General features: G+C 55.3%; 1 protein-coding gene across 3 annotated transcripts in view; it reads right to left on the reverse strand.

Annotated features, from left to right (window-relative positions):
* Window positions 1–15,910, reverse strand: part of LOC133357383 (endoplasmic reticulum-Golgi intermediate compartment protein 3-like) — a 45,249-nt gene extending 29,339 nt beyond the window's left edge. The window contains exons 1-8 of one of the 3 annotated variants that reach the window (XM_061575266.1): window positions 15,708–15,908; window positions 13,032–13,102; window positions 12,028–12,115; window positions 8,575–8,694; window positions 6,602–6,692; window positions 5,610–5,775; window positions 4,984–5,041; window positions 607–621 (exon numbers count right to left, since the gene is read on the reverse strand). In XM_061575266.1, the coding sequence (XP_061431250.1) occupies window positions 607–621; window positions 4,984–5,041; window positions 5,610–5,775; window positions 6,602–6,692; window positions 8,575–8,694; window positions 12,028–12,115; window positions 13,032–13,102; window positions 15,708–15,894 (796 nt within the window). In that variant the 5' untranslated portion in view covers window positions 15,895–15,908. Of the gene's footprint in view, window positions 1–606; window positions 622–4,983; window positions 5,042–5,609; window positions 5,776–6,601; window positions 6,693–8,574; window positions 8,695–12,027; window positions 12,116–13,031; window positions 13,103–15,707 lie in introns of all 3 variants that reach the window. The other 2 variants (XM_061575268.1, XM_061575267.1) reach the window with 2 other exon arrangements.
* Window positions 15,911–16,355: the final 445 nt, after the last annotated feature.

The following is a 16,355-nucleotide window of genomic DNA, read 5'->3' on the forward strand; positions in this document are numbered from 1 at the left end:
TGCCGCGAGGCGTGAGCGTCACCACTGCGCCGCACGCACAGCTGCTTTGGCGGGATGGCACCAGGAGTGCCAAACGAGTTGACCGTCACTAGTTTACAAGAGTGGCTTGTGCACAAGGCCTCTAACAAAGCACAAATTCGATGGATTTTTTATCGGGTTACGATCCAGCGGAATTAAAAACACTCCATGAGCCACACTAAGACACCGATGCGATCGTAGAGCGTGCTGCTACTGCTGCTGCGCGTGATGGGACCGGCTGAGTGGTCACCAAAAATTTAAAACCTCAACTTGCGCGCACACACCGTCCGAGCTTACTCAAATTTGAGTCAACTGCACCCAGCTCGTCGGCGTCAGGGTTTTACGTGTGGCTCACACGCGGTACACGATGGCTCGAACGGCGAAACGCCGAGCCACCGCTGCTGCATATACGGCACGGCCGCGTCACGCATGCTCGTTACGAGCCTCGCCGCAAAGTCGCGCTCCTGTTAGTGGATTAGCGGCGGTCAGCCTGGCGGGCGCGACGGTTAAGGGGTCGGGATGTTAGGGATCAAAATCCTTGCGTGCAAAGGGGGACGTCACGAGTAAAACCGTGGAGGGTTCACTTACGCTCGAGGGCGTGGACTGCAGACGAGAAAGGGGGGAGAACACAAAACAAACATTGAGCTCATTGCAACCGCGACGGCATTCTCACGGCGAGCGGACGAGAGACACCGTCACAAACCTGTGGCCGGCAGCTCGACCGTGTGCGTGCGTGTGCGTGCTTTTCTGTTTCTCTTTGCAGAAAAATACAACGGCCTTCGTAATTTATATGAAAGTCAAAAGATATTCCTTTCAGCTGGCCGTGGCTAATACTCAGGACTGTAAACGATGAAAAAAAACAACCACCACAACAGGATAGTAGTGCCGGCCGGAAACCCAAATGTTTTGAACACCACGGAAACACCGATGTATGTATGTGGAACTTCTTTCGCACCGTACGTCGGCAGCTGTGTAAAAAGCACTCGGCCTTCGTGCAACATGCAAAAACAATCAGCAGTTCCTGAAGAAGTGCACTGCGGTGGTCTCGTCTTGGATCACCATCGAAGTACATTTGGCAAAATGTGAGCGACTGACAATGGCAGTGATGGAGACAGACAACCGTGAACCGGTGTCATCCTGATTAGGACGCTGACGATGATGATGGTGTATGTACGTTGAACTTCTTTCGCACCGTACGTAGCCAACCGTGGCTAATCAGAGGTGCGGGGGCGAAGGACAACAAACTTAACACAAAAAGCCGTTCCAAAGAAATGTTTTGTTTAAAATCTCGATTTAAAAGTGCACAGCTCCGGTGGCTTCCTAACACGATGTCAATTCACTCGCAATGAAAACGTCGATGCGCCGACGTGAACAAAACAAATAATGTAAGCGGAGAAAAAACGACCCTCGGCGAAAAGTGAAACCATCCGAGGTGCTGGAGCGACGATTTTGCCGTGCACCCCCCGACGTCCCGGCTTTGAAGCGAGCTGCCAAGTCTGTCCTCTGGACACCGTGCATGCTGTCGACCGTGCCGATCCCGCTGGCATAGCCACGGAGGCCGTGTGCTTTCGACACGTTTAGTGTTGCGGCGAATACTGTCAGCGAGCATCCAGTCACAGGGCGGCACGGCTCGCACGGAGGTCGCGGTGCCCAACGCCGCACACATCCACTCCACCGTGACGGGAGTAAAACACGTCCCCAACGGAGTGGGCATACGTCACGGAATGACGCATTCCCACGTTTACCCAAAGGGCTGGGGGCGGTGACGTGGCCCAGCGGTGGCGCATTTGCCACTCGGTTGCGGAGGTGAGCGGGTGCACGAACAGTGACAACAGCACCACGGGGCGCCGTTCGCTTCGCAGTGGCCGTCAAAGTTCCCGTGGCGTAATTCGCGAGAGCAGGACATTTCGTAAGCAAGTGTCGGGGGGTCTAAATATTTGCCCCAAATTTGAAAATTGCCTGCAAATTACTCAATTGGGATTATACAAAGCAATCATCGCCCCCGCCCCTACTGGTAGACTAATGCCCCGGGTCACTCTTGCAAATCAGACTATCCTGGGTCTATTACGTTTTTACCCGGTTAAACAAAATAAAAGTCAAAACTTGAGATCAGAGCTGGGGGTCCAGCAAAAATTGTGCGAACATTAACATTCTCTGTGTTTTTGTTGGACAACCGCTGAGGGGCATCGGTGTTAAAAACAAACGCACTTGGGAACGGGGTTCAATCGATGGGGGGGGGGGGGGGGGGGGCACAGATCCCAACGCAGCAGGTGACCCTGACCCCTGGCCGTGAAGCCGAGCGAGAGAGAGGGAGAGAGGGAGAGAGAGACCTCTACTTAGACTCCCCGAGGAGAGGTCACGTCCACGATCCTTCCACAGCTTTCTTCTTCACAAAAATCAAAGCGCTGCTCGTCAGCGACGTCGTGCATGCGGGCGTCCCCCCGCCCCCCCCCCTCCGCCCCCCCCCCCTGCCCCCCTCCACCCCCCCCGCATGCGATCGCGGTCCTCGCATAGGGCAGAGAAACCGGAGCTCGCTTCAAAGCCGGGACGTTGGGGGGTGCAACGGCAAAATCGTCGCTCCAGCGCCTCGGACGGTTTCACTTTCCACCGAGGGTTGCTTTGTCCCGCTTCCATTATTTTTGTTTGTTCACGTCGGCGCATCGACGTTTTCATTAGGAAGCCACCGAGGTGATGCAGTTTAAAATCTAGAATGAAAACTACATTTTTCTTTGGAACGGCTTTTTGTGTTTAGTTTCTTTTAATTCTTTTTAATTCTGATTAACCACGGCTGGCTACGTACGGTGAGAAATAAGTTCGACGTACATACATCATCTTAAGCAGCATCATCATCAGCCACGATCAATCGACAGCAACGTCACGTGCCGCCTCCCGCGATCCCTGCAATGCAGCAACCCGTCCATCACGTGCACGTGGACTCAACTGATCGCTCCATCTCCTCTTAGATGCATTCCATTCCTTGACTGCCACTCTTGTTGTTATTATTCCTTAACCATCGCACCATCATCCCTTCTGGCGACATGTCCTGCCCAAGCCCACTTAATTCTCTTCGCAGTTTGGATGTCAGTAACCTCGCTCGTCTTCTCTAATTCGCACGTTCCCCCGTCTGTCGCTCAGCGCAATTCCGAGCGCGCATCTCTCCGAGGTTTACATACCGTTCCCTTCATCATTTCAGTTGTTCTTGGATGACAACTTGAGTCTTTTCTGCGCACGCGGTATTACAAACAAATGCACCCATCAGTTGCGAGCGTTGGCACGAGCTCAGCGAGGGTGGAATGAGAGTGGAAGCCGCTCTAACCGGCGTGGATCGGCCAAGGTTCGCGTGGCCGCGGGACAGCATCGCCAAACTAAGCGGAGCGGCAGAAAAATTCGCCACCCTTTCGTCGATTCCGCAATTGTCATGATTTACACGACGTCACAAAACACTATCCCTCCATCATGCGAACTCTGGTCATCCTCGCAGCAGCAGCAGCTTTTGGCCGGCCAACAAAGACGGTCACCGCATCGCGCGGCGCTTCCAGATACGTATCTGCGGTCGTCTGGAACGCTCTTCCTTCCGATATTAGGAAGCCACTGAAGCTATGCACTTTTGATCGTCTAGATTTAAAACTAATTTTTTTGGAACTGCTTTGTGTTTTCGTTTGTTGTTCTTCCCCCCGCACTTCCGATTAGCACGGTTGGCTACGTACGGTGCACAGGACGTTCAACATACATGCATGCAACCATACATATGTACGATTCAGGGGAAACGATTCGGCCGTTATTTAGCTTTGTCCGAGTAGGTGAATTGCACCCACTCATCGCCTTCATATTCGGGGCAGCGCGAAGTTACGTGGCGCATGGTTTTGGTGTTCGGTCCCACACACACAGAACAACAAACTTTTATTCTCCCACTCGCTTCCAAACCGGCTTGACCGTCTCAATGCGAGACCAGCTACGGCCGTTGTTGTGACTTGCCGCGTGTCAGCGTCTCATTTAAGATGTCGTCTTGGCAGTTGAAGCAATCACACAGCATCTTTGCCCTTGGGTCACTGCGCCGCAAATGCGTTGCATGCACCGAATACCTCTGAACCAAGCGGTAGCTTGGTTAAAACTAAGCCCTCTGCTGCCCTCTCGTGTGGAACCTTGCGTGCTGCACACGAAAACTCAAAACCGGGGTAAGGAGCGGTGGCATGAAACCAGCTCGCTCTGGCTCTGTGTTTTTCGTCGCACTACAAGACCCATGTCTAAGGGACAGGATCCGCGCCTAAACATCTAGAAATTCACCTGCAGTGGTTGAAGCGGAGCCTGAACCACGGATGATGAGACAGGGAATGACGAAACAGGTCAAGTTTCCTTCTTGTTCTACCAATGCTGATGAAAAATGAATGGCACTCCCAGAAAGCCGTAATGCTGATGGGATGATTACATGTGGAGGGACAACTAGTTGAAGGAGGCGTATTGTCTGTTATTTGTTTATTTAGCCTTGAGAAGGGATATTTGTACGTGCGTATGTTGAACTTCTTTCGCACGTAGCCAACCGTGCTAATCGGGGGTGTATTTGGGGCCCGCACGGCTGGGTGAAGCAGAGCAGACACAACGCCCACCGCACGTGCAAAGCCTTTCGGTGCGAGAACCAATGTGTGTCTCTGCGTGTCGTGAATCGACAGCTTTGTCCGGCCTGCGCACTCGCTTCTCCGTCGCGTTGGGTTTTCTCATCGTTTAAGCGCGGAGAACAGTGGAACTAAACAAACATAGCCGCTCGCGGATCCGGTTTCACAAACTGTCCACAACGAACGAGCAGGAAGACGATCGGAGAAAAAAAGACCTCCGAGGCGAAGGGCTCCAGCGACCATGAGCCCTGGGGAGAGAGCGGCCGTCGCTCGCCGCCCGCACAGCGCGACGCTGCCCGGGTGACGGCATGCTCGGCGCCGCCGTGCTCCGGTGAGTGCGACGCGGCGGCCTTACCGTGGATGTGAGCCTGCTGAAAGCTCTTCCCAGGAGCAAAGTGGAAGTTGCCTGCCACCTGCGGACAAACAAATAAATTGCGGCGATGCAACACCTCAGGTTGGCTACGTACGGTGCGAAAGCAGTTTAATACAGATACGTACACCGAGATTCGGACGTGGACCAGCATGCTCATTGTGTGTTTGTGGAAATGGCTTCCTCCAGTTTTACAACACACGTACATAAATATAAATACAAATCGGGGTGTAATCACCTGCGTCGAGAACACTGCGCGAACGAGAATCGGCGCTCAACGATAAATTCCCTGGAGCGGGAGACGGCTGGGGCAGATTAATGTTTAGACCCATCACAGCGCAATTGCAATTGAGTTATAGAAACTTTAAACGAATACAGTCTAGGAGCGGTCTCTTGGGTTCTCACCAGACTTCGCATTCGAACACTCTCTCGTACGATGCAACGCGTGTTTACCGTGAGCCTCGGAGAATCGGCGCATCGGTGAATCCGCAATCAGAACCTGTATTTATATCGGAGGAATCCGATGAGCTACAAAGCTCTTTATGATATATGCCCAGCAGCAATCCGTTCGGCGCGGTCCGCGTGGGGTCCGGCGCGTGGATGGCGCTCACCTTGTTCACCTCCAGGTGCCCGTAGACGCGGCAGCCCTCGTCCTTCTGCTCGCGGACCTTGTTGGAGAAACCCTCGCGCCGGCACTGCTCGATCACCTCGGGGTTCTTGAAGGCCCATCCCTTCCGCCGGTAGGCCTCCCGCACGTCGTCGCACGTGTTGCAGCACCTGGGGCGACGCGAGCACGGACACCGCTCGTCAATGCCAGGCAGACTGTGGTTGTTGTAGTAGTGGCGGTGGCGGTGCCGGCGGTGGTGGCGGTGGTGGCGGCGAGCTCCAAGAACGGCCCCGAGTCAAAATGGGAATTTGTTTTTCAAAAGCAAAAGGGAAACACATTTCGAGATGAACTCGAATCATCTTGAGGGTGCGATGGGTTCCAATGCCGCGTTGCCATCGAAGAAAGGCGGTCACCGGATCGCGCGCGTTCGGCTGGGCTTCTGCGGCCTTCTGCAACGCTCTTCCACCTTCCGAGATGAGGAAGCCACTGGGGCTACACACTTTAATACCATCTATACCGACAAACTAATTGTTGTGCTTAGTTTCGTCATACGCGCCCGCGCACGTGCCGTTCGCCGGCAAGAGTACGAAGCAGCGTCCGGACGACGACGGAGGGAATGTGGAGGAGGGACGAAGAGGGACGAAGAGGGAGGGAGGGAGGGAGGGAGGGCAGGAGGGAGGGAGGGCGGGAGGGAGGTCAGGCAGGTGCCTTCGCCGCTATGGTGCTGGTAGCGCAGCAACAGGGGATCTGGTGATGGGTTTTTGAGGGTTAATTTGTGTTTCTTGTTGGTGTCTATGAACACAGTAACACACAATGGGACTAATGTTACACGGGAAACCCGCGTTATATCTTTGATTAAAAAAGGGAGCACATAAGCAAACAAAAAAAATACAAACAAAAACGACATGATGAACGAAGTAAAGTGCCGAAAGACCGAGCATCTTTCTCGTCTGATCGTTTAAAAAAAAAAGGAGGGAAGGGAGGGGCGTCTCTCACTGCAGGTCGGTGCCGTTGGCCCCGTAGCAGCTCTCGCATCGGTTGGGGTCGAGTGCGGTGGGGTCTGGGATCTCCTCCAGCTTCCCGATTTCTGCACTCACAGTCGCACGCAAAGCAGCTGAGCACCGCGTCGCGCGTCGTCACGTAGCGATACTGGCCGACGAACACCTGTTTCACGAATGACCTTAAATAAATACGTAACTAATAGGGAACACACGCGCCATCTTGTTTACAACGCGTCTCCCAAGCGGCCCGTCACAGGCCCCAGGTCATGTGGTGTTGCCGGCCTCCAGCGAGGAGACAGTGAGGTTCAGCCGCCAGACTGCCGTCGACAGTACTTTACACAGACACATGTACAGTACAGCAAAACCTTGGATTGCGAGTAACTTGGCCTGCCAGTGTTTTGCAAGACGAGCAAAAATTTTAAGTAAATATTCTTTTGATAAACGAGCGAGGTCTTGCAATCCAAGTACTGTAGTACGTGTCTACGCTTTGTCTGCCGAGCGTCACGTGATCACAACTGATATACGAGTGCTTTGGATTACAAACACGTTTCCGGAACGAATTCTGCTCGCAATCCAAGGTTTTACTGTATTGTACGCCACATTTTTTTTCATTCTATACATTTTCCGTACAAGATAAATGAAATTTTACATTAAAATACTTCCCGTTTAATGTGTTGGGTTGGTGTGGACCACACCCCAGGTTTCCCATTTGCCTTTGGAGTTTGCAGATCGCGGATTTTCCGACCGCAGCTCCTTTCAAGAACGTAACGCCCTCGACGGGCAAGCGTCTGATGCACTTACTTTCAACGGTCTCATCCCCCACAAACGTGAAACCGAAGTCGGCACCTCCCTCATTGCGCAACGGGCTGTCATGAACACCGCCATCAGCGGACAGGGCCGGGGAGAACGGCCGATTGAGCCGATCAATTATCTAAAGCATTGCAATCGACTCCGTCTGACCGATTACTCAAGCCCCTTTAAAATACGGGGGGCCGACCCGACATCCTGCCTCCCGAAGGCAGGAAACCCCCACAAGCCACGCCCAACGTGCAGCGGCCCACAATGCCAATGACGTCACCGAGCTCTGCCCACCACCACCCGACCAGCGGCACACGCATGGGTATAGAGGCGAGACTTTTTCCCAACCGTTTCCATGCACGTGTGTCCGTTAAACTTTCTGCACACCATTGGAACCTCATTTGCCAGTAGAAAAATATGATCATTGGTTTTTTACCCTTTTATCTGGCAACAAAACTGACACCTTTTTTTTACGAGGAGTCATGTTTGCATAGACCACAATACCTGCAGTCATAATGCAAACAAAAAACACAACTCTGATAATGTATGCACTGTCCTTGAAGTTGATTGGTCCACACCCGAGACAGCATTCCTTAGCGCCTAGTCTCACATGGTGTTGGACCAGATGACGTCAAAACTTCAAGGACAGTGCATACATTATCAGAGTTATGTTTTTTGTTTCCTGCGCACCGTAACGTAACCCACCGTGCTAACTGAAGGTGCGTGTTGTGCGATGAGTCGCGTGGTCAAACCAATCCGAGAGATGGATGACTTAATCAGCAAGCGCCTCTCACGAGGGCACATTACAGCCGCCATCGCGTCCCTAACGCCGATACGGTCCACACCGCAACGCCGGCTCGTTTCAAGCTGAGCAAACCTAGGGGGTAGCCGCTGCCCATGCTTAGACACGAAATGGCACTGGTGAGCAAGACTGGGAATTGAACCGGAGGCACTCAAGATTTGTTGAGCACCGAGTTGTTCACTACAGAGACACTCCACGCACACTTCACATTGACGAACATTCCCCGGAGCCTGTTGGTCGAGTGCTTGCGCCTGTGCAGGATGCAGGGCGTAAGGACAGCAGAAGCCGTGTGCACGAGCCAGCGGCTCCCATCCACACAGGTCGTGTGCACGAGCCACTGGCTCCGACGCTGCCGCACGTGCCCGTACCGTGCTTCTCCTCCTCGGCCGCCACGGGCTGCCCGCGTGCGTCGAGGCGCTTCTTGAAGAGCGTGTGCTCAACGTCGATCTGCGTCTCCCCGGAGACGTCCATCGCGTCCAGGCTCAGGACTGCACGACGCGCGGCCAGACACCAACACAAAAACCCACGACCGCTCAAGCTCACGACGTCTCCATTCTAATACTTTCAACGCTAATTTATGAACCGTTTCCCGTTCCCATGACGTTTGTCTACGTCATCGTACGTGTACGTCATCAGAACAGAATCGATTCAGAACAGAATCGGAAGTAGAAGGCCGTGTGGTGGGAGAGGGGTGTGCGGCACAGTTTGGCGCCAACTACCGTCGAGTGCGGTGGTCGTATCGTTACGGTTCTATGCGGCGAGTCCAGTGTCTTTAACATCAACGCCGTAACGCCGCTTTAAATAGAATTCGCGCCGAGCTGCTTGAGCGCTCCGAGATGCAGCGGTGAACGGGACACCGCACCCTGCAACTTGTTGACGTCTCGGAACAGGGAAAGGGTTAAGGATCGCTTACGATGCTGCGCATGGCTTGCTAGTGCACACACACACACACCCTTAACCGGCTTGGCGTGCACGAGCATGCCTCGCTCCGGACGTTACCGCAGACAAGGCACTGCGCTCGAGCCAAGAAGCCCGAGTTGATGGGACAAATATATGTCACCCCCTACCCAATGAGTTATCGTGGAGCATTATGGGCGATGAAGTTGATAAGCGGACTTCCGTTCGTCTCTCTCCGCATTAAAATTAAATAGATATTACGTTCTTGAGTTCAACGGCCTCTTGCTTGTCCAGACCGACGTCATCCAGCCACACGTGTCCGAACTCGGGAGCGACTTTAACCACCACCAGGTTTGTTAGAGAGAGAAACCCGCCCGCCGAACCGCCAGGTGCTCACTCGCAGCACGTGACGCAGCGTGCCGTAGAGCCTCCTCGAACCTGACACAACCGACTGGCAAAGTTGTGGCATCACGAACGAACGTGCCGATCTACGACCGCTTCGGCGGCGCGACCGCGAGCGCTGCCGGAGAGCGATCCCGCGCCCGGCGTTTACCAACCGGGCATGGACACTTCGCCGGGAGTTACGGCCGGCGTCACGAGGTACGTGGCCAGAATTGTGAGCAATGGTTCAGTATGCCCGCTGATTAAACCAAGCTCAACACCAGTGAGAGGTTTGTGTGCTTAAACAAATATTGCTGGTGCACGTACATTGGCCGATGCATTAAAATTTCACTTTCATGTAGAGATCAAAAAAAAAATGTGTTTACTCTAATACACGAACGGGTTGTTCAGGGTTATTAACCGGCACTTGTGTGTGCAGAGGGGATCATTAAGCTGAGAACACAGCAGCTATCGGTGTTTACACAGCTGACACACACAGCCGACAGATACACGTCCCGCACACACAGCCTACAGACACACACTCTACACACACACACGCTCTACACACACACACGCTCTACACACACAGCCTACAGACACACGCTCTACACACACAGCCTACAGACACACGCTCTACACACACAGCCTACAGACACACGCTCTACACACACAGCCTACAGACACACGCTCTACACACACAGCCTACAGACACACGCTCTACACACACAGCCTACAGACACACGCTCTACACACACAGCCTACAGACACACGCTCTACACACACAGCCTACAGACACACGCTCTACACACACAGCCTACAGACACACGCTCTACACACACAGCCTACAGACACACGCTCCACACACACAGCCTACAGACACACGCTCCACACACACAGCCTACAGACACACGCTCCACACACACAGCCTACAGACACACGCTCCACACACACAGCCTACAGACACACGCTCCACACACACAGCCTAAAGACACACGCTCTACACACACAGCCTACAGACACACGCTCTACACACACAGCCTACAGACACACGCTTTACACACACAGCCTACAGACACACGCTCTACACACACAGCCTACAGACACACGCTCTACACACACAGCCTACAGACACACGCTCTACACACACAGCCTACAGACACACGCTCTACACACACAGCCTACAGACACACGCTCTACACACACAGCCTACAGACACACGCTCCACACACACAGCCTACAGACACACGCTCCACACACACAGCCTACAGACACACGCTCCACACACACAGCCTACAGACACACGCTCTACACACACAGCCTACAGACACACGCTCCACACACACAGCCTACAGACACACGCTCTACACACACAGCCTACAGACACACGCTCTACACACACAGCCTACAGACACACGCTCTACACACACAGCCTACAGACACACGCTCTACACACACAGCCTACAGACACACGCTCTACACACAGCCTACAGACACACGCTCCACACACACAGCCTACAGACACACGCTCCACACACACAGCCTACAGACACACGCTCTACACACACAGCCTACAGACACACGCTCTACACACACAGCCTACAGACACACGCTCTACACACACAGCCTACAGACACACGCTCTACACACACAGCCTACAGACACACGCTCTACACACACAGCCTACAGACACACGCTCTACACACACAGCCGACACACACACGTCCCACACACACAGCCGACACACACACACGCTCTACACACACACACGCTCTACACACACAGCCTACAGACACACGCTCCACACACACAGCCTACAGACACACGTCCCACACACAGCCTACAGACACACGCTCTACACACACAGCCGACACACACACGCTCTACACACACACACGCTCTACACACACAGCCGACAGACACACGTCCCACACACACAGCCGACACACACACGTCCCACACACACAGCCGACACACACACGTCCCACACACACAGCCGACAGACACACATCCCACACACAGACTCCCCACACCAGACGTGTGCGTGGTTTGTCCACTGCTTCGTGATGCGACAATTGCCGGCCGGCGCTCTCACGGTTGCGTTGTGCTATTGAGAACGGCACGAACACCAAATGTAGAGAAACTATTATTTAATTTTCACTCCCCACCTCCTCCCCTCCTTTTCCCTTCTCCCCCCCCTGCCCATCCCCCCCCCCCCATCTCCGGCTTGATTATTCTTCCTCTCCCCTCCCCAGTTTTCCCTCCCCATTTAAATCTCCATCTTCCCCCTAACGCCAGGTCCCCACTTGACCGGGACCGCAGCGGTGGGGAGGGGGGGGGGGGGCTCTATTCCGCTTCTTTCTACCCCCTTTCGTGCGGTTCCATTGCGCCGACTTTAATGACCGCGGAGATTCTGCGACCCCCGTTAACCGGAACTTTTCGAGCTCGCGTTTTGTTCCGATAAAAACTTTGTAAAAATAAAAAAATAAACAATCATTCTGACTCTACCCGTGCGGTCGCGCGGACAGACGGCGCCCGTCACTCACACGCGCACGCCATGCGGGGGAAGACCACGTCCAAGTTGATCCTCAGCTTGTCTCCGCGCGTCGTGTCCACAAACAACTCCGGGTGCACCTGGGCGAGAGAACGCACGCACGTGGGGGCACGCACGTGGGGCACGCACGGGGGCACGCACAAGGGGGGGGGGGTCACGCACGGGGGGGGGGGGTCACGCACAGGGGTCACGCAAGGGGGGGGGGGGTCACGCACGGGGGGGGGGTCACGCACGGGGGTCACGCACGGGGGTCACGCACGAGGGGGGGGTCACGCACGGGGGGGGGGGGTCACGCACGGGGGTCACGCACGAGGGGGGGTCACGCACGGGGGGCACGCACGGGGGGGGGGTCACGCACGGGGGTCACGCACGAGGGGGGGGCACACACACGGGGGGGGGCACGCACGGGGGTCACAAGCACGGCACAGAACCGGACGCGCACAGCTGGCGCGGAGCACAGCTCCTGCCTCTCATGGGGTGTGTGTGCTAACAGCACTTGCACCAAAAGCCTGTTACAGGCTATATGAGGGATCTTTGTGCCAGAGGCCCCAGGGGGACAGGGGTCTATGACATCTCAATTTGGAGCCAGGAGGCTGAATCCTTACCCTCGGGGTTCCTCCAGAAACAGTGAAAAGCCACTGTGAGTGGCCACGTGGAATGTTCGAATGCTCACTGCGGAGGAGAGGCTGCCACTCCTCTGTCGGAAGCTGGACCGGTACTGCCTACATCTATGCGGTGTTCAGGAGGTCCGGTGGACTGGCTCTGGCTCCAGCCACCACGAGGGGTGGACAGTCCTCTACTCGGGGCCGGAAACTGCTAAACAACAAGGAGTGGCTCTTCTTCTGAACAAAATAATGAAAAGGGGGTTGTGGGAGCGTGGCGATGGGGTGTGGGAAGCTGCAAGCCCGGGTGGCTAAAACACAGCGGGCGTTCGACACTTGGCGTGGCCACCGTGCGGGTCGACGCGGCATTCGGCCCCGTGGCGGTGGCGGTTACCTCTTTAGTGAGGTAGTACTGCAGCTCCGACAGGAAGAGCACCGACATGATGAGGCCGCTCACGATGGTGACTGCGAGAAAAAAACCAGGACGTCAGAATCGAGACGTTACGCAAACCGCAGGCACGGCGGCGGCGGTGTCTCTCACGCTGCGCTGTGAACCCGGCCACCTGAGAGCTCAGTGGGCGAGTGGTCGTCAGCGGCGGTCCGTCACCGACCGGCCCAGCGGGTCGGGACCAGCCTGAACTACCGACTCCTGTACGGGTCAACTCCAGGGACCTATTGCTGAGTTGTGCCGTTAGTCACGCACGCGATACTTCGCCGATGTAAACAACCGTGAATATTACCCGCGACTCCGAATATTTGTGGCATCTGTAGGATCCACGAATAATACTCGTACAACGCGCCGTCCCATTCATTGCGCATCATCCGCGAGTTATCCGCCGTTATCCGCTACTCTGTGCGGAAAGGCATTCTATTATCTACGACTTTTTCTTCACGGATAAATAAAAGGGTCGAGCCAAATTCGTGTCCGATGATCCGCCGCAGTTACCCACGTAGCTTTACCTCGCGGACACAAGAGTAGATCACGGAACAACTCGGCGGCTTATAGGATCCGCGATACGACTCTTCCCTGACTCGCTCCCCGTGTCACCGCGGCGGATAAGAGGAGCTCTCTGTGGGAACGATGTAAACACGCGTCTCACAAACTGTGAACGAGAGTATGAACTAAAAACAAACTAAAGCTACTTTTAGTTTAGCTGGGAAGACCCACTGAACTATAATAGCTCTTTTTTTCAGAAGCTACCTGGTCATCACAAGTGATAGCTCAACGAAGTGGCTAATCGTCATGTGCAGAAATTTATAGCAGCCCAACACTCTAAACGCGTGATGTTGATTCTAAATGCAGAGGGGAAAACCGGAGCATCCGGAGAAAAAATTCACACGACCATGGAGAGAGAGACACGCAAACTCCAAATATACAGGAGTCAGGGTCGGGATCGAACCCACGACCTCCTGTATACCAAGAGAGGTAGTTGACATCTCCTAGCCACCATGACGAAGATGATGATGAGAGAGAGACGCAAACTCCAAATATACAGCAGCAGGCGTCAGGGTCGGGATCGAACCCACGACCTCCTGTAGACCAGGCGAGGTAGTTAACATCTCCTAGCCACCGTGATGATGATGAGAGAGACACGCAAACTCCAAATATACAGCAGCAGGCGTCGAACCCACGACCTCCTGCACACCAGGCGAGGTAGTCAACATCTCCTAGCCACCGTGATGATGATGAAGGAGAGGAGGATGACGACACAACTCCAATATACAGAGCAGCATGCAGGTAGTCAACATCTCCTAGCCACCGTGATGATGATGATGAGAGAGAGAGACGCAAACTCCAAATATACAGCAGCAGGCGTCAGGGTCGGGAGGTAGTTAACATCTCTTAGCCACCTCGAGGCTCATGGGGCCACAGAGACACTTGCCGGCTGCCTCGGGAAGACCGCGGCAGGATCTTTAGGGCCCAGCTGTGCCGGGAAGATGCCTGGCTGATTCGCTGAACCCACGGGAGCACTCAGAGTGGGAGTCTCATTGCGAGCGTGATGCCGAGGGGTTGTCACTACGATAACTCAAAACACACAGAGGTGCAGCAATGAAGCGGACAGAAATGGGTGCAAAAGCAACTGCGTCACGTGAGAAATCGAAGTGATCGGCACGCACACCGATGGGGAGGACGGTGGGTGAGTGGGTGGGTGAGTGGCTGGGTAGGTGGGTGAGTGGCTGGGTGGCTGGGTGGGTGAGTGAGTGGGTAGCTGGGTGGGTGGCTGGGTGGGTGGGTGAGTGAGTAGGTGGCTGGGTGGGTGGCTGGTGCTGTGGGTGAGTGAGTAGGTGGCTGGGTGGGTGGGTGAGTGGCTGGGTGGGTGGGTGGCTGGGTGGCTGGGTGGGTGGGTGAGTGAGTAGGTGGCTGGGTGGGTGGCTGGGTGAGTGGCTGGGTGGGTGGGTGAGTGATTAGGTGGCTGGGCGAGTGGCTGGGTGGGTGGGTGGCTGTGTGGGTGAGTGAGTAGGTGGCTGGGTGGGTGGCTGGGTGGCTGAGTGGGTGGCTGGGCGGGTGAGTGAGTAGGTGGCTGGGTGGGTGGCTGGGTGAGTGAGTGAGTAGGTGGCTGGGTGGGTGGCTGGGTGAGTGGCTGGGTGGGTGGCTGGGTGGCTGGGTGGGTGGCTGGGTGGGTGAGTGAGTAGGTGGCTGGGTGGGTGGCTGGGTGAGTGGCTGGGTGGGTGGGTGGCTGGGTGGGTGGCTGGGTGGGTGAGTGAGTGGGTGGCTGGGTGGGTGAGTGAGTCAGTGGGTGGGTGGGTGGCTGGGTGGCTGGGTGGGTGGCTGGGTGGCTGGGTGGGTGGGTGAGTGAGTGGGTGAGTGGGCGGGAGAATGAGTAGGTAAATGGGTGAGCGGGTAGACGGGTGAGTGGGTGGGTGAGTGGGTGGGTAGACGGGTGAGTGAGTGGGTCAGCGAGTGGGTAGACGGGTGAGTGGGTGGGTGAGTGAGTGGGTGAGTGAGTGGATGAGTAAACGGGTGAGTGAGTGGCTGGGTGGGTGAGTGGGTGAGTGAGTGAGTGGGTGAGTGAGTGGGGTGAGTGAGTGGGTGGGTAGACGGGTGAGTGGTCGTGTTCGGTCTCCTCACCCGCGGCGCCCCCGAACGTCTTCACCCTGAAGTCGTCCAGGGGCTTGGGGTAGGCGTCGAGCTGCCGCAGCCTCAGGAGCAGCGCGCGGCCCGGCGGCATCGCTGCTGCTGCTGCTCCAGCTGCCTCGCACTGCCCCCAGGGTCCGCGAGCATTCACACCGACACTCACGCAAGGGTCCGCGAACATTCACACCGACACTCAAGGGTCCGCAACCATTCACACCGACACTCACTCAAGGGGCCGCGACCATTTACACTTCAACCTCACTACAGGGTCCGCGAGCATTCACACCGAAACCCACTACAGGGTCCGCGAGCATTTACACTTCAACCTCACGTAAGGGTCCGCGAGCATTTACACTTCAACCTCACTAAAGGGTCCGCGAGCATTCACACCGACACTCACCAAAGGGTCCGCGACCATTTACACTTCAACCTCACTACAGGGTCCGCGAGGATTTACACCGACACTCACTCAAGGGTCCGCGACCATTTACACGTTAAGCTTCCTCAAGGGTCCGCAAGCATTTGCACTGACACTCACTCAAGGATCCGCGAGCATTCACAGCCGGTAATGGTTGTTGTGTAACAAGTTGAATCAAAATTTTCGATTTGAAGCTTTCGTGACTGCAGGGATTCATCTTCTTG

This window comes from Lethenteron reissneri, chromosome 58 (genome assembly GCF_015708825.2).
Source record: "Lethenteron reissneri isolate LAM-NWPU_2019-01 chromosome 58, ASM1570882v1, whole genome shotgun sequence".
Taxonomy (NCBI): domain Eukaryota; kingdom Metazoa; phylum Chordata; class Hyperoartia; order Petromyzontiformes; family Petromyzontidae; genus Lethenteron; species Lethenteron reissneri.